Source organism: Tenrec ecaudatus, chromosome 5, assembly GCF_050624435.1.
Source record: "Tenrec ecaudatus isolate mTenEca1 chromosome 5, mTenEca1.hap1, whole genome shotgun sequence".
Lineage (NCBI taxonomy): Eukaryota > Metazoa > Chordata > Mammalia > Afrosoricida > Tenrecidae > Tenrec > Tenrec ecaudatus.
In genome coordinates this window covers 89,308,228-89,330,373 of record NC_134534.1, presented here as the reverse complement: position 1 = coordinate 89,330,373, position 22,146 = coordinate 89,308,228, and the positions used below count along the sequence as shown (strand labels likewise).

The 22,146-nt window shown below is 35.5% G+C and overlaps 1 protein-coding gene across 6 annotated transcripts in view; it reads left to right on the top strand.

The window, feature by feature from the left end:
- The window catches only part of ASPH (aspartate beta-hydroxylase), a 146,757-nt gene that overhangs the window by 28,239 nt on the left and 96,372 nt on the right, over nucleotides 1-22,146 (top strand). For 2 of the 6 annotated variants that reach the window (XM_075549709.1, XM_075549706.1), the window contains exons 2-4: nucleotides 317-466; nucleotides 1,753-1,797; nucleotides 3,521-3,589. In XM_075549709.1, the coding sequence (XP_075405824.1) occupies nucleotides 317-466; nucleotides 1,753-1,797; nucleotides 3,521-3,589 (264 nt within the window). Of the gene's footprint in view, nucleotides 1-316; nucleotides 467-1,752; nucleotides 1,798-3,520; nucleotides 3,590-9,921; nucleotides 10,522-20,702; nucleotides 20,745-22,146 lie in introns of those variants that run through there. The other 4 variants (XM_075549710.1, XM_075549708.1, XM_075549711.1 and 1 more) reach the window with 3 other exon arrangements.

Here is a 22,146-nt window from a genome sequence, read left to right as displayed (position 1 = left end):
TTTTTCAGAGCCCCAACCAACCAAACTCACTGCCATAAAGCCAGTTTGGACTCAGAGTGACCTCATGGAACAGAATAGACCTCCTTCTTTTGGGCTTTTGAAGTTGTAAATTTTTATGTGAACAGAAAGTCTCATCTTTACCACTTGGAGTGGCTGGTGAGTTAGAATCGTTGGCCTTGCTGTTACCCATTTGGTAGCTTACTCTGCCACCAGTGCTACCAACTACTGGGAAAATAACTCAGTGTGAAAAAGGTGTTGGAGTAAATAAGTGATTTCTAATGCAATGAAAACTTACATTTATTTTGTTTTGAATCAGAGATAAAGCCTGGAGGACACAAGAATGGGAGAAAAGGAGGACCCTCTGGAAGTTCATTTTTCACTTGGTTTATTGTCATTGCCTTACTGGGAGTCTGGACATCAGTAGCTGTCATTTGGTTTGATCTTATTGATTATGAGGAAGTTCTAGGTAAGAATCTAATTTTTTAATGCGAATCTATAAAATTATATAGATTTAATATCATTTTTTAATTTTAAAAATTTATTTATTATTTATTTTTTAGCATCATTTTTTAGTAATGCTAATTTTCCATATCTTTTTCATGGTTCTAAATAGAGTGGAAACAGAAGGGGATGTTATCAGTGTTACCTTTGAAATTTTTGAACATCACTTATAATGAAAAATAGAGAAATTTTATTAAATATAATTCACTCAATCCATGTAATGCTAATTTTTTCTGTCCTATTTTGTGTTATTGTTAAGTGATATAGAATCCATTCTACTTCATTGTAGCCTTGTGTTCAGTAGAATGAAACATTGACTGACTTTGTAACATCCTCATAACTTTTGCTTTGTTTGAATCCATTGTTACGACTGTGTTATTGTATCTCATTGAGAATCTTCCCCTTTTTCATTGACCCTCAGCTAAGTACAGTGCCCTTTCCCCAGTCTGTTTCCTCTCGATAACATGTCCAAAGTATGTGAGATTAAGACTTGCCATCATTACTTCTAAGGAGTATTATGGCTGTACTTCTTTAAAGACACAGGTGAAACATACTGCTCATGAGCTACTCCATTTGATTACCAACCTACTAATGTGTCATGGATTTACACTTTACATGTTACAATTTACAAAACCCGGCCTAAGAGGATTTCAAAGTATCACGCTCCTGTTATTCTGTGTGAATACCAGATATGATAAGCATGTTTGCGTGTTTGTCAAAGGTGTGTGTGTGTGTAGCTGGGCTTTGTATGTTATTCTGAGTCAGTTGCTGCCGTACTCCTGATTGTGTGCCTTTTCCCTCTCATTCCTCTAAGCACATTGGTGCTTGTGATTGTTTGCCCCATTGCCAACGAATGGTAGCTAACATCAGCCATTTAAAATTTTTTTGATATATAACTCTTTAATAATTTAAGGAACATCTAATTTCGATTGGTTTATGGATCAATCGAACCTCTGTATTTCTGTTTTACTTGTATTATAGCCATATTTTTTTGGGTGGGGAAATGGAAGGCAAAGAAAAGCAAAGCATGTTTATCTATAATCTTTGTTAAAGATTTCCATTTTTATTACTGTAAAGGAAAAACTGTCTGGATACATTAATAGAAAAAGAAATTTAGTTTGGAGACAAACTTCATAGTAGATGAGTGCTTTGATAATATGTTGCTGGGTAAATTATATCAAACAAAAGAAACTTAAAATATTTGTACATTTAAGCATAAGTAATAATTTTCATGTTTTTATATACATGCAGCTAAAGCAAAGGACTTCCGTTATAACTTATCAGAGGTACTTCAAGGTAGGCGCTTGGAGATGTATTTTAAGAATACATACATCAGTCTCTAAAACCTCTTTCATATTCTAGTTATCTATATAGGAGAAGTGGTAGGACCAGTTTCCCATATTATTATGTCAGGTAGTTAAGTATTTTGTGATTTTTTTTCATTATTTTAATACTATAATGGGTTTAGTCTTGACCTATAGATCACTGATTTTTCATTTATATCTTTTTAGCAGTAGAAATAATAGCTTCTTTATTTAGCTATTATATTTGTTTTATTTTTGGGCATATGTGTAATTTCTAAATCAGTCTTCTGAAAAATGAGTTAAATATTTTCTTAAGTGTTGCAAGGGCTCTGGTAGGTAAAGATTGCTCACAATTACTTTACTGTAACACTGTTGCTCTGCTTAAACAAGCTTTCTATTCATTTTTGATTAAATCCATTGTATGCTACTGCTGATTTATTTGTACTTGTACTATATCTCTTAATGCTATTTAAATTATCAGTATACCTTGTTTCTTTACAAACATAATCCAATGATGTTGATATTAGTAATTGAATGTACTAGGAACATCCAAAAGCTCATGGAAAAATGATAATGCCTTTTGATTTCATTTTTCACAACTTTTGAAGCCAGGCTGATAATTTGATTCTCCTGGAATATAAAAACATTACAGCCTTAAAAAATAGTATCTACTATTTAAGAGCAAACTCCTTAGCAGTTTTTGCTGTTTTTGCATATCCATTTTAAGTCTTATTTTTTGTTATTGTTATTAATGGATAGCCAATGCTAATAAACTTTATGTATGATAACCATTAAATTTTTTGTAATTTCAGAAACCTCCAATTTTGAATACTTTGTTCACAGAATAGCCTTGCTTTTAGAAGGTTGATTCATGTTCTTTTTGTTATAAGTCATTTGTTATAAGCCAAATAACAAAAATAAGGTGTTCTCTTACTTGTATTTCTTAGAATCTATGTTTATTTTGTTTGCTGATATCGAGTCTTTATATAGCAGCCCCCATGGTGTGGTGGTTAGGCACTGGGCTGCTAACGGCAAGGGCAGCAGTTAGACACTGCAGCTGTTCCTCCCAGCAGGGTGGGGTTTTCAACTCCCTGAAGAGTCTCAGTGTCAGCAGCTCAGGGGACAGTGTGACCCCACCCCATCGGGCTGTTATGAGTCAGCATTGATTTGATGGCGGTGTTTTTTTTTGTTGTTGTTGCTTGTGTTTGAGTCTTATATATGAGGTTTGGTGAGTGTTACTTTCATTTTGAATATTGATGTGTGTGAGGCATTCTCGTACTTTTGAACAGTAAACATTATGTAGCTGATATGCTGATATGGATCAGTGTTGTTTCCTACGTGTATTGAACATTTTACCAAAAATATTTTTAACACTAAGTGTAACAAAACATTTCTGAAGTGGTTAGTTCAGAGTATTGTTAAAAACTTAAAAGGAACTTTATCTTAGTTATGTTTCTTAGACTTTCTTAGATGAAGATTTTAAAAAATACTCTTAAGTAGATTACACATCATTTTTATGTAGCACATTCATTTGGCACTGCTTTGCAGCTTTTTTTTTGGTCTCCCGCCCCCACCTCCCCCTTCCCCCTGCTTTGCAGCTTTAAAAGAATTTCATCGATAACATTTATGGCTGGTGTGCAGGACCATAGAAAGTAGTAATATTTTATGATATTTATTTTCCGTTTTGACCTCCATGTACATCATTTTCTTTTTAGGGAAGCTAGGAATCTATGATGCTGATGGTGATGGGGATTTTGATGTGGAAGATGCCAAAATTTTATTAGGCAAGTACTTATTTTATGTTTTTGTTAGTATGGTAAAGTGCTGGAAGCCAAACTTAAATAATATTTATGTAGATGTGTACATTATATGTACAACTTAACTGCTTTTCCATGGACTCTCAATTCAATTTACCTTTATAAATTGACACACACATATATATATAGCTCGTGCACATGTATTTTCCATATGTATAATTTTATACATTTTCAGATTTAAAGCAAATTGTGTTCAGATCATTACAAATAAATATTTAGACATTGTCCTCTGTTTTTAAGTATGGTGATTTTAGCTATTCTCTCATAGTATTTCACATATTCTTTTAATATGTAACATAAGATGTATTAGACATTTTTATATGAAAGTCTTTAGAAAAATAATGGTTATGGCATGGTATCATATACTCAGCTTTATAAGAAAATGTCGCAAGAAATTCTTCTCAGACATAGCCTCGTATTTATTTTATGCACATGAAAAAATGGGAGGCTACCACATCTGTAACCAGTGAAACTATCTTTAGGAGGTTAATCTTGCCTCCTTATGAGATAATAAGTTCTAAATATCCTGTGATAAGTATAATATAACTTCTTAGTTTTGACCAGTTTTAATTTATATTTTCCTACCATTTGCAAGAGGTAATTGGTATTTGGTATTTAAAGTAAAAGGCCACTATCTGTGAAAATTATTTTCCTTAATCTTGGTGAAATTTTAAAAGTAATTCTGTGATTGAATTTTTTACAATTCTGTGCTTGAATTTTTATAAACATATCCTTAGGAGACACATCCCAGACGCTTAAAGCAAATTATATAGAATTTAGCACATTTAAAAAAAAACAAAGCAAACTCACTGCAATTGAATGAATGCCACCTCAGCAACCCTGCAGGGCAGGGCAGAACTCCCCTGTGAGTTTCCAGGACTGTAACTCTGAGAGGAGTAGAAAGCTGCCTTTCTCCTAAGGAGGAACTGGGGCTTTCGCACTGCTGATCTTGCCCTCAGCAGCCTTTGCAAAGCGTAACCACGCTGCCACCAAGGCTCCTTTTGGCATGTTACGATGGGGCTAGTTTTGTATCTACAAATGAGAAATGGTTTACTACTCCCATCATGGTTCTTAAGCTTCTAAATTCTGAAATCAAATACCAGTTTCCTGTGCAACTAATCTTTGGGGTTTATAATAGGCATGTTCTCTTAATAAAAATATTTGTAAAAACATCTCAAAATCTTGTCGTGTATAATCAAGTATAAGCCGACCCAAATATCAGTTGAGGCACTTAATTTTACCACAAAAACTACATTGTGCTGGAAAAAACTTGGCCTATACATGAGTATGTGCTTTAGTATATTGAAAATGTATCAACTACAAAAGGATGAAATTTATTTTTTTAATTCATATGATCCTAATTTTTTGGAATATTATGGTTCACTGTATTTTATTGATTTTTAACTTTAAAATCGCTCCTCTGTTCTGTCAGACAGGAAATGCCAACTTTTAAAATAAACAAGTAGTTTTTCTTACGTGACATGCCCATGTGTATAGTAAATCATTTCACTTGTAATTGTAGTTTTTTATAAATAGTGTGCACTTCAAAAGTTTGTTCTCAAGAAATCTTTTGACGCATCATTAAGGGGTTATTTAATGGGCGCGGGGATGGACCTCTCTCGGCATGGATGAGTGAGTATCTCAAGTGCTGTTTGTTGGAACCTTGCATCAATCTTGAGCCTTGTTTTGGATCATTGCTTTCAGTGTAGCCTGGACTTCTTCCATCATCAGTTCTTGCTCATGTGCTTCTTCCTGAAATGCTTGAACGTTGACCGGTTCTTTTTCCTAATGATGTTTGTCTATTCCTCCCATGTGCTTTTGATGCTTTCTACATTCCTTAATGTTTTGCTCATAAAATCCCCCAGTATTACAACTCGTGAATTACTGTTTTTCTTCAATACTTTCAGCTTGAGAAATGCCAAGTGTTTTCTGACATTATGCCTTTACCCATTACATTGATTTACACACAGTTTTTTAAAACTACATTGCCATGGTTTAAATATCTTTAAATGAGTTCTGAAACCATCAGCACAATCAATTTCAGAACATTTTCTGCTTTCTCTGAACCATTCTCCGCTCCCCACTGCCCTCCAACTTTCCTTCCCATAGCCCTAAGGGACTGTTTAGTTACTGTCTCTCTAGATGTACCCCTCTTAGGTTTCATAAAAAGAAAATCATACAGAAAACACAGTAAAACACAGAAGCTTCAATCCAAGAGAAAGCAGAAGGTAATAGAAATGGGAACAAATTAAAAATGAATCAAGGAAAAACAGTTATCATTTGTTAAATTTCAAGCCAACGATATCTGCAGTTATCCATTTTCCCAAGCACTCTGTCTGAGGCAGGACTTCACACCCCTGGTCAGTGGTCCTAGGGAATTCAATGGAGGACTCTGCAGATTGATGTGGGTTTTCATTGCCATCCATAGTCTCCAAACTGGGTGCTCAGGATTTAAGCTCCAATACAATTCCTTTCTCTGATCTTGGGTTTTATTATTTGCAGTCCTTGGCTGGTGTGATCCTTCCATGTGGACTTAGATGATACCTCACTTAGAGAGCTGCTTGTTGTAAGACAAACCTTTAAGACCCCAGACACTAGTCTTTCTGCTAGTTTGGCACTGTGATTTTTTTTCCCACCATGATTTGTTTTAGCACCTGTATATTCAGTGATCACTTTATGAGGACAAGTATTGAGTGAGGCCACATTGTGAGAACAAATTGTTTTTAGATTAGGGATTATAATTAATTGCAAGCTCAAAATCCATTTGAATAAAAAATATATATATATATATATATATATACCTCCACTTTAGAGTAGCATTATCAGCTTTGGAGAAATAATTTAAGTAACCTCTTTGAGACATTTAGTGATTCTAATAATAGTGCTTGTAATCTAGCCAATGGTGTAGAATTTAAAGTGCTAATGAGAAAAGGAAACTAAATATAGGAGAGCTTTTATACAGGTTAAAACTTAAGTAACTGAACACTGCTTAAGAAAGCAATGAGGATTAGACATGAGGCAAAAATTTCAATAACACTCATTCACCAAGGCAAAGCTATGTCTTCAGGATTTAAACATGTTACACAAAGCCAAGAAAGTATATAATTTCTTTCTTTTGTTCATGTGGCATGTACATGTAGACCAAGAGGCTGTTGTTTGAACAGACCAAGGGGATACTATGTGGTTTTAAAATCAGGTATCCTTTTAACATACTTATTTAATCAGTATGCTGAGCAAAGAATCCTAAAAGATGGATTATATCAAGAGGGACATTGCATCAGCAACAACTTGCAATAGATAGAAGATAGAACCTTGCTTGCTGAAAGAGAGGCGATTAGCCGTCATCAGTACGTGCTTCACAAAGACTACAGCCTTCAGAATGGATAATATTTCAATGTAAAACAAGTCCTCACAAGTGTACAGGTAAACAACATCATTATAAATGGAGAAAGGATGGATATTTCATTTTACTGGGATCCATGATCAGTGCTCATAGAAACAACAGTCTAGAAATTAAACTATGTACCCCAATGAAAAAATTTTCAGCAAATTTAAAGTGTCGTAGTAATAGACACATAGGCTGACCAGATGAGAGCGGGAGAGTGAAAGTGTGCTCCTGAATATATAGAACCTTTGGACGTGTGCATTTGTCTTCACTGAAAATGTACTCAAGAATGTGGTGGAACACATAGGGGACAAAATTATTGTGTTAGATTGGATTCTCTAGGGAAGCAAAACCAGTGACACGTGCATGTTTGTATGTAAAAAGAGATTTATATCAAGAAATGGCTTACACAGTTGCAAAATTAGTTAAGTTCAGCGTGGTTCAAGTGAGACGTCTCCTGACTGGTTGAATCTGATGAACAGGAAGCATGATGATAAAGCAGGGACAGCAGGGGGCACAGGCTGGTAGATGCAGAGATAATATGAATCCAGAGTTGACTGAATGGATGTGGGGAACTCAGGAGGGAATATAGTGTTGACAAATTGCAGGGATTGCGATAATGTGATGGCATAATTTGTATGTGAACTGCTGTTTGGAAAACTCATTTCCTATGTGAACTTTCACCTAAAGCCCAATGAAATGTTTAAAAAAGCAAAATGTATCATATACATATGAAAGAATATAAAAGAAAACGAGTGCAAAGGAGAATTGAAAGTAGGAAATCAGAGAGGGGAGGGATTAACACAGTAGCTATTGTAATACTATAGTAGTACTTGAAATGTTTAGTTTCCCATGTTTAGCTTTCATATGTTGGACACTTTTTGATAATTATCTGGACTATTGAATCTCCATACTTGTACTCACGCCTTATTAATCTGGGGAACTGTACACTTTTCATTAAAAAATACTTTGGCATTTCTCGTGAAATATGTGGAGAAAATAAAGTGCATATTGAATAAATCAGGATCAATTACCATCTCAGTTTTTATTAGCTTATTGTGTATGGTCAAAGCCCTTTCCCAAATCCACTAAATCTGCTCTCGTTTATATGCTTCCTATTTTAGTAGCAAAATTAGTTAAAATAAAGTTTCTTCAATTTTAGTGTACATTATTGAACTATGTACTTTGCGATGCTACTTCCTGAGTAAAATTAAGAGTGATCCAAGGAGTACATGCCAAGTGTAATATTACATAAGAGTAATAACCCTCAGGGCTTCATGGTTACCTTTTCGACCCATAGCTTTCGCTTAGCTCCCAGCATCCCAGATATGGCTGGACAGAAGAGGGAAGCCAGCCAGCACCTGTTAGATCCTTGGTGCCGCTGTTTGTTGGCGAAGCCTGGACCTTGCTCAGCTAAAGGCATTTGCCACTTGCTCTTTGGGGCCTATTCACAGGCTAAGATTCAGAATCTTCTCTTGATTAGAACTTTTGTCTTAAACACAGGAAGATTTCATGGTTGGAGTAAAAATGTCACTCCAACATGCGTATGTGTTTGTTGCCCAGCCTGTCCTCCTAAAGCATATTCTGAAAGGACCCCATTATCAGTCTTTGTTTTCTATAGTTTTATATAAAATCTTTGAAAGTTCTGGTAATAATTGAAAATGTAGACACCTCTAAATGTGTATTATAAATGGACAGCTATAGTTTCCCGTGCTGGGAAGAGCACATGTGTCACACGGGGATGCAGGGGAGCACAGCTCTTTTCATCATTCCCTTGGCTTCCAGTGAAAGACACTCTGGGCTGAACCAAAAATAATTACATCTGAACTGAAGCTTGTCTGACTTCTCCCCCAATACATGCAGAATAATAGAGTTCTGCTGACTAAAATTGAAGACATTCACTCTAAGAAGTGATATTTATTCTACTTGCCTTATTATTTGTCCTACCGGTCAGCCTTAGCAGCTGGTAATTATGCTATAGGGTGGGGGACATTGTGTGTTTCCAGAGCCTTGAATGCCTGATTTGGGTGACTGTCCTCCCGTCATGGATGTCCATTTCTTCACAGCCACAGCTGCACCATTGTTTTCCTCCTCAGATGTTGGGACTTGACTGTGTGTGGTGGATTTGAAACCGACTGCAGCCACGAAGCTATTCTCACCTCAAACCAGCCCTTCAGGGGGAAAAAAAACCTCAGAAAAGCAATGTCTTATTTTGGCTTCTTTCCATCATGCGGGTCTGATTTGGAATAAATAATTAAATATCAGGGTTCTTGTAATAGAAAGTAATTCCATGGTCTGATTGAACAGAGTTTATAGAGGTAACATTTATAGTGCTATGTAATTATGTATTTCTCTTAGTTACCTAATTTGAATATATTTATTCTATATAAATTTGTAGATATTACAATAAACAATAATTCTAATCATATGAACTCTGGAGATTAAGGTCCTAAGAAGAAAATTTTGAGAAAATGATTTTTGATCTTTTTAAAATTTTCAGTGGAAATGTATTGATTAATACAGTATATGACCAATTATTGATAACATCTGATTGGTATATATCTTAGGTGGTTGGAAGTATATATCTTTTCCCCCCTGAAACTACCTTAATGTACTTTTCCCATTAATATCACTTCAAATTTGACTTAAAATTTTGTCATTTTCCAACTCCAGATTTAATGTAAAGCCTCATTAGGAACTGGCCAGAATGGTTTGGGCACTAAACTTTTGACTTTCCTTTACTATGCACGATTGCAAAGTGCTCCTCGTACTCAGTCTGTTTATTTTCTTGAAATCTTCATCTGTGACTTTGATAATCATGATGCACATTCTTTTTGAGATCGTTCTCCCTCGGCTTCCTTTTTCTACCTAACTGCTCTCTTTATTTTCTCTCTCTTCCTTTATTCTTGCGTAGGCCTGACCAAAGATGGCAGTAATGAAAATATTGATTCTCTTGAGGAAGTCCTTAATATTTTAGCCGAGGAAAGTTCTGATTGGTTTTATGGTTTCCTCTCCTTTCTCTATGACATAATGACTCCCTTTGAAATGCTAGAAGAAGAAGAAGAGGAAGAAAGTGACACTGCAGATGGTGTTGATGGTACGTCACAGAATGAAGGGGTTCAGGGAAAGACTTGTGTTATCTTGGATTTACATAATCAGTAAATTTGACTCAGGGATCGAAGTCATTGGCTTCCAAAAACTGAAAGCAGTCTTTCTGTTGCCCATCCAGGGCTTAATTTTCAATGGCGCAGTCATGAGCTTTTAACAACCGTCTGCCATGTGGTCTTCACTAGTAGAAGTTCTTACTAGGCCCTTTTTGTAGCAGTACCTGTAAAGTACATCAAAAATTAAGTTCTCGGTGGTATAATTGGTTTCTGTATTATTACATGGCAACTGATGTATTCACTGAACTAAATTTGGAAACCTAACAAGTAGTTTCTGTTGTTAACCCCGATGCTTACCTTTTTAACATGCTGTTAATGAAAATAACTATCTCACTTGATCATGGAAAGTATTTATTGCATGAGTCATATATTAATGCATGATTCAAGAATTAAACTTGTAAGTTAAATGATATGTCAAAGTCTTAATTCTTTTAAAAAAACCTGCACTTTCATTGTAATTTGTATAAGTTAACTGATTTGACAGGTAGGGTAACAAATTTTAACATAAAATTCTGTAGTAATGGTGCTTCTAAAATAATTAGAAAGTAATCCCATGATTTTGCTTTAGGGTAATATGATTACTGTAGACATAAGTATATCTGAATATTTCTGTGTATGAAACAAATTCCTTTTTTTATTTCCAACTGTACATCCAGAGAAAGTAATTTGTACTTTTTTTGAGTGTACATTTTCCATAAGAGGGAAATGTACACAATGTATCATAAATGATGTTGTATATATTAAAATTATTCATTCTAAATATGTCTTTTGCCATTTTCTATCTTACTTTATTGCCTGTCTGTTGATTTTGACTTAAATATAAAGTCATTTTTATATTTGTAAATCATTTATTAAAGTTATGACTTTTTGGGAATTTATCTCCCGGGACCGCTTTTACTATAACTTCTATTAAATATCCATGGAAATATTTTAATGATATCCTTGAGTGAATTAAAATGAATTTGCTGCCATAATCACAAAAGCAACTTTGAAAATGTGATTTTTATCCACGTCCCCACAAACAAGTTAGCATTGCATGAAAGGAATCAGACTTAAGATTTAAAAAATTTTTGTCACTCTGAAAGAATGGTGTTCCATGTTTTTAAATCTCTGAGCTTTTATAAAACTTTGTTTAGTTTTGCTTGTTCTTAGAGAATATATTTGAAAAATGTTTTCATTTGAGCATTTTATCTAACAATTTTTACTTTGCATATATTTTGTATTTTCATATTTAATCAAATTATTTCCAGAAAATCAGTTATTCATATGTTCTGAAGGAAACATGACAAATTGAGCTTGTGTATTAGAGATCATTCTTGTATAACATCAAAACAATAGCTTGGAAGACTGGCGTGATTGAGTACAGCACCTCTGCTTACTTTCCATTTACGTGGTTAAGGAAGACTTTCCAACTTGCTGATCATAGTAAACAAACAAAAGCAAAACAAAACAAAATTTTATAGCATCTTAAACATTAAGCTCCTAAAGCATAAATGGCTATTAAAATTCTAATTTATTTCTCCCTAAACTTTTTAGGGAATATATTTCCGATGGTCAAAAGCTACTGATTTGGCAATATTCAAGCACTTCTTCAGTAAATGAATATGATTTAATATTTTTCTGAAGTTTTCTGTAGTATTTGACCATATATTGTACCTTCTGCTGTAAATCAATTTGAGTGCAGTGGAATATCAAGGTATATTAGATTTAAGTTTAAAAACAGTCTTATGCTGTACTTCCAATGAAATTCACTTAGGCACATGTTCCATATATATTTATAAAAAACTTATTTTTGAATGCTTCTTTACTAACTTTCGCAGATAACTTAACCACAAAGTGTGAATTAAAAATGTTTAGAATCATTAGTTTCTCATTTGTTTTTTGTCATGATACTAATGGATAATGTGTGTACAGAAATTAATTATGCCTTGGTTTTGTAAATTAAAAGCAAGGATGTGAGAAGAGAATTTACCCTTTATTTCATATCACCTCTAATCAGCTCTGTTGAAAAGCCTCTTTTAAAGGTAAAATACATCTAGCTGATGAACCCCTGACTTCTGTGACTTCCTTCAGCTGTGTGCCTCACGCTATTTTTTGGTGAGAGAAAATAAAGTTCTTTGCAAAACTGGTAAAAAGCATTTTGAAGTAGATCAGGTTACTCTGCTTAACTTTTACTTATGATGTATGTTATAATTTTTAATTTTCTAAGGGTTTCTTTTATGATTTTCTTTACATAATCTAAATATTTTCTTACTGTGGGAGGAATTTAGAAATGTATTTGAAAAGACAATATTGTGCCCTACACATTTGAATATAAGTATTTGTGGAATTTTAGCATGTACTGTATTACACTGCTTTTTCAGTTTGGGAAAAGCAAAGAAACTTTGTGGAATCTACGTTATGTCCAGTATGTGGTGCTGTCTTTTAAGCCTTCCCATTATTGCTTTTGTACATGTGCTGCAGTTTCCCTGACTGCCTGAAGAAGCACAAAACCAAGGAAGTGGTGCTTTGAACATTTCTTTTCTGCTCTTTAGCATTCTTCAGCTCTAACTTGGAGATATGGTTGAGGAGTGGGAGAGGGGGAAGCTTATTCTAGATTCTGAGTTATATGGAACCCCTGAGGCCCAGCTGCTGGCTAGCTGCTAGTGGGGAGGAGGGGGCTGCAAGTAGAATGGAATGCTGGGGCTCCCGTTCTGTCATCTTGCACTTGATTCTTTATTCTGAAAGTTGTCTTTCTTCCTTGCAGAGTGGAATGTAGACATGTAAAAAAAATTTTTTTTCTACTTGAGTCTGAATTTTTTTTAACAATCCCCCAGGTAGACTGGATAAATTGTTTTTCTATCCTGCTGGTTGGAGGCTTTTCGGAGCAGATAGCGGCACAGCTTTCTGTACCAGAATATCTCTTGACAAGTGATTTGGATCAATTGCAGTTGCTCCAGTCATGTGATAGTTATATAATTTGGGGGATTGATATTATGCTTTATAAATAAGACTTTGGGTTAGTTACTTAAATCTATAAAATAATAAGCTTTCAGTCATCTGGATTATAGAATTTTATTTTGGGTCATGATGCCTCTAGAGAATCGGTGGCTCAGACTTAATTTCCACATGTTGATGGGTGAACAGGTATGCCAGTTTTTACTTATACTATTTGTTGACATAACGAATATCTAGGAGTAGGTATTAAGTAGAAAAACCCCATGGATCTAGGAAGTATAACCCCTTCTTTATTTTAAATTCCTCCTCAAACTGAGAACAATATTTAATACTGATGCATGACTAGTTCTCAGGAGTCTGCAGTTACACAATAAGACACTAATATTATTGTGTAGGGAGGTTACTTTGAGAAATAAGGTGGGCCTGACCCAAGCTATAGTATTTTCAATTGCCTCTTATGTGAAGGTTGGGCATGGAATAGGAAGACTGAAGATGAATTGGTGCATTTGAACAATGGTGCTGGAGAAGAATATTGAAAGTACCAAGGCCTGCCAAAAGGACAAACAAATTTTTCTTGGAACAAGGATGGCAGAGCGCTCCTTAGAGGCAAAGGATGGCAAGACTTCATGTCTCATACTTTGGAAGTGTTTGCAGGAGAGACCAATCCCTTGAGAAGGACATCATGTTTGGTAAATTAGAGGGGCAGCTAAGAAGAGGAAGGCCTTTGATAGGATGGATTGACACAGTGAGTGTAAAGATGGGCTCGCTCCAGCACAGGAACAATTTGCGAGGATGCCACAGGACCCACCCTGGTGCTTCCTTCTGTTGTGCATAGAGTTGCTATGGATTGGAATTGACCTGATGGCACCAAATGACAGCCACACGTCGTGAAGACAATTAATTATTGAAAATAGCTCTTTAGAAGACAAGTGACAGGTCTTTTAAAAGGTCCCACAATACATTGATCTATGCCAAGAAAAACATCAGACAATTTTTTTCCAATATCAAATATATTTTTGCCCCTGTATTCTTTACCTCACTCAAACTCCAGTGCTTGGATCTAATCTTTTCCTGTTGTTTCATTTTCAGTTCTCATATTTTCTCTTTTCTTCACACTTATCAAGGATCAGGAGGTTTATAGATTATTTTTTCCAAAGTTTTTCATACTTTTGTTACATCATTTACTTAAAAATAGAAAGGAAATTGTGTAAGAATCTGCTTGGTTCACGGGACTGTGATATAGTGGCACGGGACTCCTTTTTACCATTTTAGCTAATGTTGAAAAGAATACTGTTCTTTAGTATCTAATGGAGGAAGATGGGAAAGAGACCCCCAAGTGACTCAGAGTTCTTACCAACGACTAGTAGGAGGGACTGAAATGACCCTAGTATGAGAAGAGACTCAGCCAACACCAGTTCTAGAGCTTGTCACTTACTGAAGTGTTTTTTTTTTAAGGCAACTAAAGGTTCATTAAAAAAAAGTTTATTGCATGTTCCAGAACCATAAGTCTAACCATTGGCCTAATGATTGAAGAAGGCATTTTAATTTTGTGCAGAAGAATTTATTTTGAAAATATGTGTGTGATAATGACTGAGACAGTTGCCAAAATGGCGTAGATTACCTTTAGGCAACTCACTCAAGTGCCAAAGGAAGATAATAAAGTCTCTTTCTTACAAAAAGTTCAATATAAAAATTCTCAAATTGTCAGCACAGTTAACAGCAGCTGCCGTAAAAACCATCCAAATAAACTTTTAAGCTGAAAAGGAAATAAACACTTTCTTTAAACCATTCTCTCTGACTTTAATAACTACACCCTAATGCTTCTTTGATGATCACCTTATGTTTAAATATGAGTGGATATCAAAAAACCCACCAGATTTTTCATAGGTATGTATTAAAAATTTTTTAACAAAACAACCATATCACCTTCAAATTACTCACTATTATACTTAATACATTTGTCAAATCTGTGATTCCATTCTTGGAAACATTTTTCAAACTCATCTTTTTGGATGGCTCCCAGCACCCCCCTCGTTTTTTTCCTTCACCTCTTCTATGCCATCAAATCACTGTTATTTCACGTCCCTCTTCATTCATGGAAACAAAAAAAAGTCACACGGAGTGAGGTCAGGTGAGTCAGGTGCATGGGGCTAGAGAGGCAGCTGTGTTTTGCCCCAAACTGGAGCACTTGAGATGACTGTGTGAGCAGGTGTATTGTCGTGGTGGCAAATCCGGTCCCCCGTCCGCCACAAATCAGGCCTTTTTGTTGCACACTGTTATGTAATCTTTTCACATTCTCTAAATAGAAAGCTTGATTAACAGTATAACCTGGTGGAATGAACTTTAAATGCATTGTGAGTCAATAATCCTGTCTGTTTGGGAAGTTGACATGTCCAGAATTGACATTTCACATTTTTTGAAAGGAGAAAACCACTTGTACACTTGAGTTTTCCCCATAGTGATGTCTGTATAAGCTGTATTCAACATCAGAACAGTTTCTGCACATTTTTCCCAAGCAGGAAACAAAATTTCACAGCTGCACGCTGTTCTCTTAAATTGGCCATCACAAAAAATGGGGTTCAAGCAAAACTGCTTTTATGAAAAAATTCACTGTGACCAGAGAGAACCTTCCCAGGCCACACCGCTGGTGTACTAACTCAGAGCGAGTTGCAGGATGCTCACCTAGCAGGAAAAATTTGTACTAGGAAAGCTGCCCCCCCCCATTTTTGGGGGGTACCGCCTTGTATATCCAAATGCATTACAAAGATACTTCCTTTTAGACTAATTGATAGCATTTTTCTCCATATTACCTGAAAACTATTTTTAAGAGTCATTGTATTGTCCAGAGTTTTTGTTTGATGGCGCTGTTGCATTTTTCCTTGACGCCTACTGTGGTAGTGGACAGAGAGATACTGTACTTAGATACGGTAGAGAGAATCCACTTTAATCACAGTTACAAATGGTAGCAGTGTAATTCTGTGTAAACTTAGGCGAAATAGAAGATCAGGTCTTAAACATACTTGCCTTTGTTTTTCTGTGAAGCCATTCCCAGTGCATCAAGCATCTTTCCTCTTTCTCTCACCACCCCTCTGCTGTCCAATCCCGGATCACCACCAGCTCTTCCCTATCACTTGCCTTTGTAGTTTTGTTGGGGAAAACTTTATACATTTTCTTAAATTGAACCTCTGTGGGTGTGCTAATTCATGTTTCACATGATTTTTCTCTTTAGTAGTATTTAAAATGTTTTCCAAGTACCCTAATGGTTCAGTGTTACATCGTTTCACTGTAAAAATGGTTTCTTTTCTGCTTCATTAAGATAGTCTGTCACCTTTGGCTAGGGTTCCATTATCATCTCTCTCTCTCCAATTTCTCTGCCATCTTATACTTCCTTTCACCATTGTTTCCTCTGGTTGGGAGAACAATGTGGTAATCTGCTTCTGTAAACATTCCAGCTTTGGAAACCCTGTGGGGGAAATTCTTTGTTCTATAGAGTTGGAAGTGACTCTGTGGCGTCAGGGTTGGTTTATTTTTTGGTTTCTTCTTTCATTAATTTAGTGTGTTTTTACATCTTCTGCTTCCCAAAGATACACTCCCACGATGTACTTCTTCCTTTGGCCTCATCATTTATTCCATCCCTCAAAACTGTCATTCCTGGATTCTGTCCACGTGCCTGTGCTTCCTCGTCTCTTCAGAACACACTTAGAAGTAACTAGCGTAATGCACGAGTATTGTCTCATTCTTAATCTTTGCCCATTTCATCCTTCCTAAAGCTGCTCTTTTGGCTTTTCCATGGATATGTATATCCACAAAATATAGATATATAATAATAACTATATATATAATCATTTTATTGTGGGCTCGTACAACTCTTATCACATCCATACATCCATCCATTGTGTCAAGCACATTTGTACATTTGTTGCCCTTATCATTCTCAAAACATTTGTTATCTATTTGAGCCCCTGGTATCAGCTCCTCATTTTAACTCCTCCCTCGCCGTTCCCCCCTACCTCATGAGCACTGAATAATTTATAAATTATTATTATTTTGTCATATCTTACACTGTCCGATGTCTCCCTTTACCCACTTTTCTGTTGTCTATCCCCCAGGGAGGAGGTTATTTGTAAATCCTTTCTACAAGTCTTTTCCCCCTTTTTATCCCCACCTTCCCTCTTTTCTCTACCCTCCCCGGTATCGCCACTCTCACCACTGGTCCTGAAAGGATCATGTGTCCTGGATTCCCTGTGTGGCTATATATATATATTTTTTCCAGTTTCTCGACTCCATGCCTCCTCATCAGTATTTGACTAGTAAATTAATTTCGACTTAAAAGTCATTGCTGTCGAATAAATTAAGTTTAATGGCAATTACTATTAAATATTAATGGTAATTCTGTGCACAGATTGAATATTTTGATCCCAAAGGATTTTTATTGATTGATTTTTCAGAACTACTGTATATACTCGAGTATAAGTCAACCCGAATATCAGCCGAGGCACCTAATTTTACCACAAAAATGTCATAAAGAATGTGCTGAAAAACTCGGCTTATACACGAGTAGATATGGTGGATTGCTAGATTTTTTTTGACTCTAGGTATGGAAGTTTCACTGAAATATGATTAGTATCAGCAGTATGCAAACCTCCACGTTCATAGCCAGTGGCTGCTCATGAGGTGTATTGAGACTTGAACACTGGTCTTCCACCTGGAAGGTGAAAATTGTAGCATTGAACCTCCACTGTCCCTTCCCCAATATTTAGGCCTCTGCACTGACTGGCCTTTACGTTCCGTGCTTCCTTATATTTCTGTAGCTTTCAGAGGCTGTGTGTAGTAATTTAAGTGTGGTTTAAATTATTAGCTCAGTGTTTGTCACGTCTGAAAGGTTAAAATAATTCTTGGCTATATTTTTTATAATGAGCATTATTAAGTTGTATCAGTTTATAGGTTTATACTCAACATTTTTAAATGAAGTACTCATTCTCTTTGACTTTTTATACTAATCTGATGCTACTTTAATATTTTTGTCTTACAGTTGATAAATGTTAATACCAACCTTTTCATCAATGTAGATCTTACCTGTATCATACCAGGGGGTTAGAGGTAAAGATAGGGCTGGCTAGGAATGTAAGGAGTTTCTCTTCAACCATTCTGCCTGTTAATAAGAGAAGTGAAGCGATGTGTACCTACACAAGGCAGGAGAGCATTCTAGATACAAGATAATGTATTTTACTGCTTTATACTAATTTATATACATTGAGTAAACTCATCTATACATAGCTAGCATTATAGAAATAATTTTGCTGTTTTATTCTTAAATAAACTCTAATAGGATGTGGTCCAATATATTCATTTAGTTTTATAAAGTGGTCCTGCTATTTTTGGTAACGTAAGGGAAGCATCAAGTATTATCTATGACCAACAACTATTATGTACACACATAACGGTTGTAGTTATCAATATGTGTCAATTACCTAGAGCAAAATGGAACTGCGTTTCACATAATTTTCCTTTTTAAGGTACTTAGTCCTAGCACACATTAATCCTTGTTTTTACAGATTGGTGATGGTGACATTTCAATAAAAATAATTAACATTTAAAAACTAATACCTCACTTAATGGGAACAAATGACTACCAATAGGGAAAACTCCCCATCCCCACAGGAGAAGCAAAATCACTTCATGGAGGTGACTCTTACTCATAGTGACCGACATAGGGTTTCCAAAACTAAAACTCTGGAGGAATCGATAGTTTCCTTTTTCCTGTAGAGAGGTTAGTGGGTTGGAAACACCAACCTTGTAGCCAGCAGTCCAGTGGTTTTGTAACAGTGAGGCTATGGCTAAAGATGAGAAGGGTGAGGGGATACAGATATGCAAGATGAGTTGAACCATACAAGAGTGGGTCCGATGATACTGCTCCTAGGGTTCCAGTTCATACATGCGGAATCGATTCCAAACAGATGTTTCTAAATAGGCTTCTGCAGTCAGGGAGTGCCTACAGGGAAGCTTTTACAGCAACACACTTTCCTTAGTCTAGTTAGAGTGCCTCCAAATGAAGGTGGAGACGGCACAGTCCTTTTTGAGAACATCTGTTATTCAAGGCAGAGATCAGCCCAGAAGGATCTGGCAAATGTGGAATTCCAAAGTGCTCATATGGATAGATTTTTCTCAAAGGATACAGGATGATCATGGAACTTATTATGAAAAAGTTTAAAGAAAACTGAAAACTACCATTGTGACAAAGGCCAGAAAAGGTATGCCAAGGAATGTTTTTCCATTGACAGCACATCTGATGATTGCAGGGGAGAAAAAGGACTATCTTACAGGAATCTTGTTGGGAAACTGTATGCCGTCCACCTCGGATCTTGCCCCTTCAGTTTTCCAAACTCAGAACTTACTGCCGACTTGATTCTGACTTATAGAAACCCTAAGAATAGACTCAGAGTAGAACTGCCCCTTGGGTTTATGAAACTGTATATCTTTACAGGCCTTATCTTGCTCTGTGGAGGAGACTGGTAATTTCAAACTGCTGGCCTTTCAGGTAGCACCTTAACTGGTAACCCACTTTACCACCAGGGCTCGTTCCAAAGTGCAAAGAACATAATGTGAGTCTCGGGCGGATGCTCAAACTGCCATTTTGTTGTGATGTAAATGAAAGAATGTAGAAAGAGAACGTACTGAGGTGTACACATTGGTTAGCCATACAAAAGTACCTCAAATAGAACTTTTTTTTTGCTAAAAGTAAATAAGCTATTTCAAAGACTATTTGAGTAAAAGTGTTAATATTTACCCACATAATAACATAATACTTATATGATATATAACTTTAAAATATATATTTTCAAGTAATGGAAAAACCAGTATTTATTCAAATGGTATCAAAATAGGATATCCTCTTGTAGATGGCCATGGTGTAGAGTAGAGAAGTTAGGTCATTGGGCTGTCTATCACTGGTGGTTAACATCTGTGGCTGAATTAGAAGTAAACAATAACACTGGATTGAGAGAGGAATTCTGTTTCTCTCCCTGGTGGTAATTAAACTCTTCTACAGTCAGCAGTTCTTTCAGGTCCTGGTGAAGTCAGCTAAGGCTGATTATAACCCATCTTGCTATTATACATAGTAAAATAATAGGCTTTAAAGTGCCATAAGTGACATGGTTGATACTTATGTGTTAAGAGTAGTACTTAGTGTGGAGTCTGTTCCAAAGATTCCCCAATAAACTGGTTCTGACATTAGTTGAAAACTTTTTTTCCTTTAATTTTTGTTATTATTGCCTTGTTGCCTTTATTATCGGTATTGTTATCAATCCAATCTTTGTCTTTTGGGTTTGCAAACATTACATATAAGCTTATAGTTATATTTCAATATCAATATACACAGGAAATACATAAAATCGACTTAAAAATGATCAGTCCTCATAACGTGTGGATATTGTGACTTGAGTAATATTGTAAGTCTGGGACTACCTGTATTTTGAATTTAAGTAACTTAATTTGCTTATTTGAGAGGTCAATTTGAACTATTTTATCAGTACTTACTTTTGAATTTCCTTAATGTTTTTGTTCACAATCTATTTTTATCTTGAAATACCAGCAGAAGGACCCAGTGGGAAAACCAAAAGAAACACTAAGGCTAAAGGTATTTTCTTCTTTTCAAATTAGGCTTTAATGAATCAGGTTTGGTTCTTAAAACTGCATGCTGCTTTCTAAGCATTATGTAAATGCAGCTCCTAATGCTCCGTCGTTGCTTCTTGACTTTGGGTGCACCCTAGTCATGAATAGTTTTATCTGCGACTCTCCGTTTCCGCTCCATGTTATCAGTACTTGTAGCAGTCATCACACTGTGAGTGTGTACAAGAGGCTTCAAACGTTTGTGGATAATTAAGTATGTTGTTACCAGTTTTTCCATAATAAGCTCTGGTGGCCTAGTGGTTATGAGTTGGTTTGCTAACCACAAGGTCAGTAGTTTGAAACCATCAGCCGCTCCATGGGAGGAAAAACAGGGCTTTCAACTCCTGTAAAGAATTACGGTTTAAGAAACTCACAGAAGCAGTTCTATCCTGCCCTATAAGGTTGCAGTGAGTCGGCAGTGAGTTTGATTTTGTGTTTGTAATGCTATAATTAAGATATAGCATCTATTAGACTATAATTATGATATAGCATTTATTAGACTATAGACACATCCTGCCTGCCTTAACACGTAAAATCGTAATTTGAATTTAAACCACTGGTTGGAAAAAGATTAATTAATCAGTGATTGTGTTTATTTCTTCAAAGGCTCTGATGACGCACTGTCTTAAAGCACAGTAAAAGCCAATATAATTAAACATTTCTTGTAAAGTGAAATCTGTGCTTAATCTGGAGCAGCTGTTTGCATAAAGTTGGCTGTACTTGGTATTTTAATTTTTTAAAAAGCATTGTCATTGTTAACTGTTGCAGGTTGGCTAACAGCATATAACAGTTCTACTCTATGATTTTTCTTGTTTATGTATGGACAGACCTTTTGAGGAAGGGGCATGAAAAGTGCATGTTTTTCTTTATAATAAGCTGATAATGTTCTTTTGTGTTCCAATACGCAGCATGATGTTTACAGAGTTTTTATTTTTTAGATATTAATAGATGTAGTTTTAAAATTTGTATTTTAATTGTAGAATTAGGAAATTATAGTGTTATAACTTTTCATCCTACATGAATAATTCCTGGGGTAAAAACAGAAATGTTACCATTATGAAATAATGTACAATTTACTACTTGATCTGGAGAGGCAAATTAAGCAGTGAATATTTAAAAGATGTAATGTTTAAAACCAGTGTGTAGAATAATACTTTATAGCATTATTCCTGCATTTTACCCCTGTAAATCTTTCTCTTTGGAATGCTACAAACAGCATTGAATAGAAAAAAGATTGACAGGCAGGTTCTTTATGAGTGCAATTTTATACTACTTAGGCTTTTAATAAAATTTTCAAGAAGAATGAAGAATTTTCTGGTTGCCCAACAGGAATTTCACTAAATTCCGTTTTCATCATATTTTTATTGATT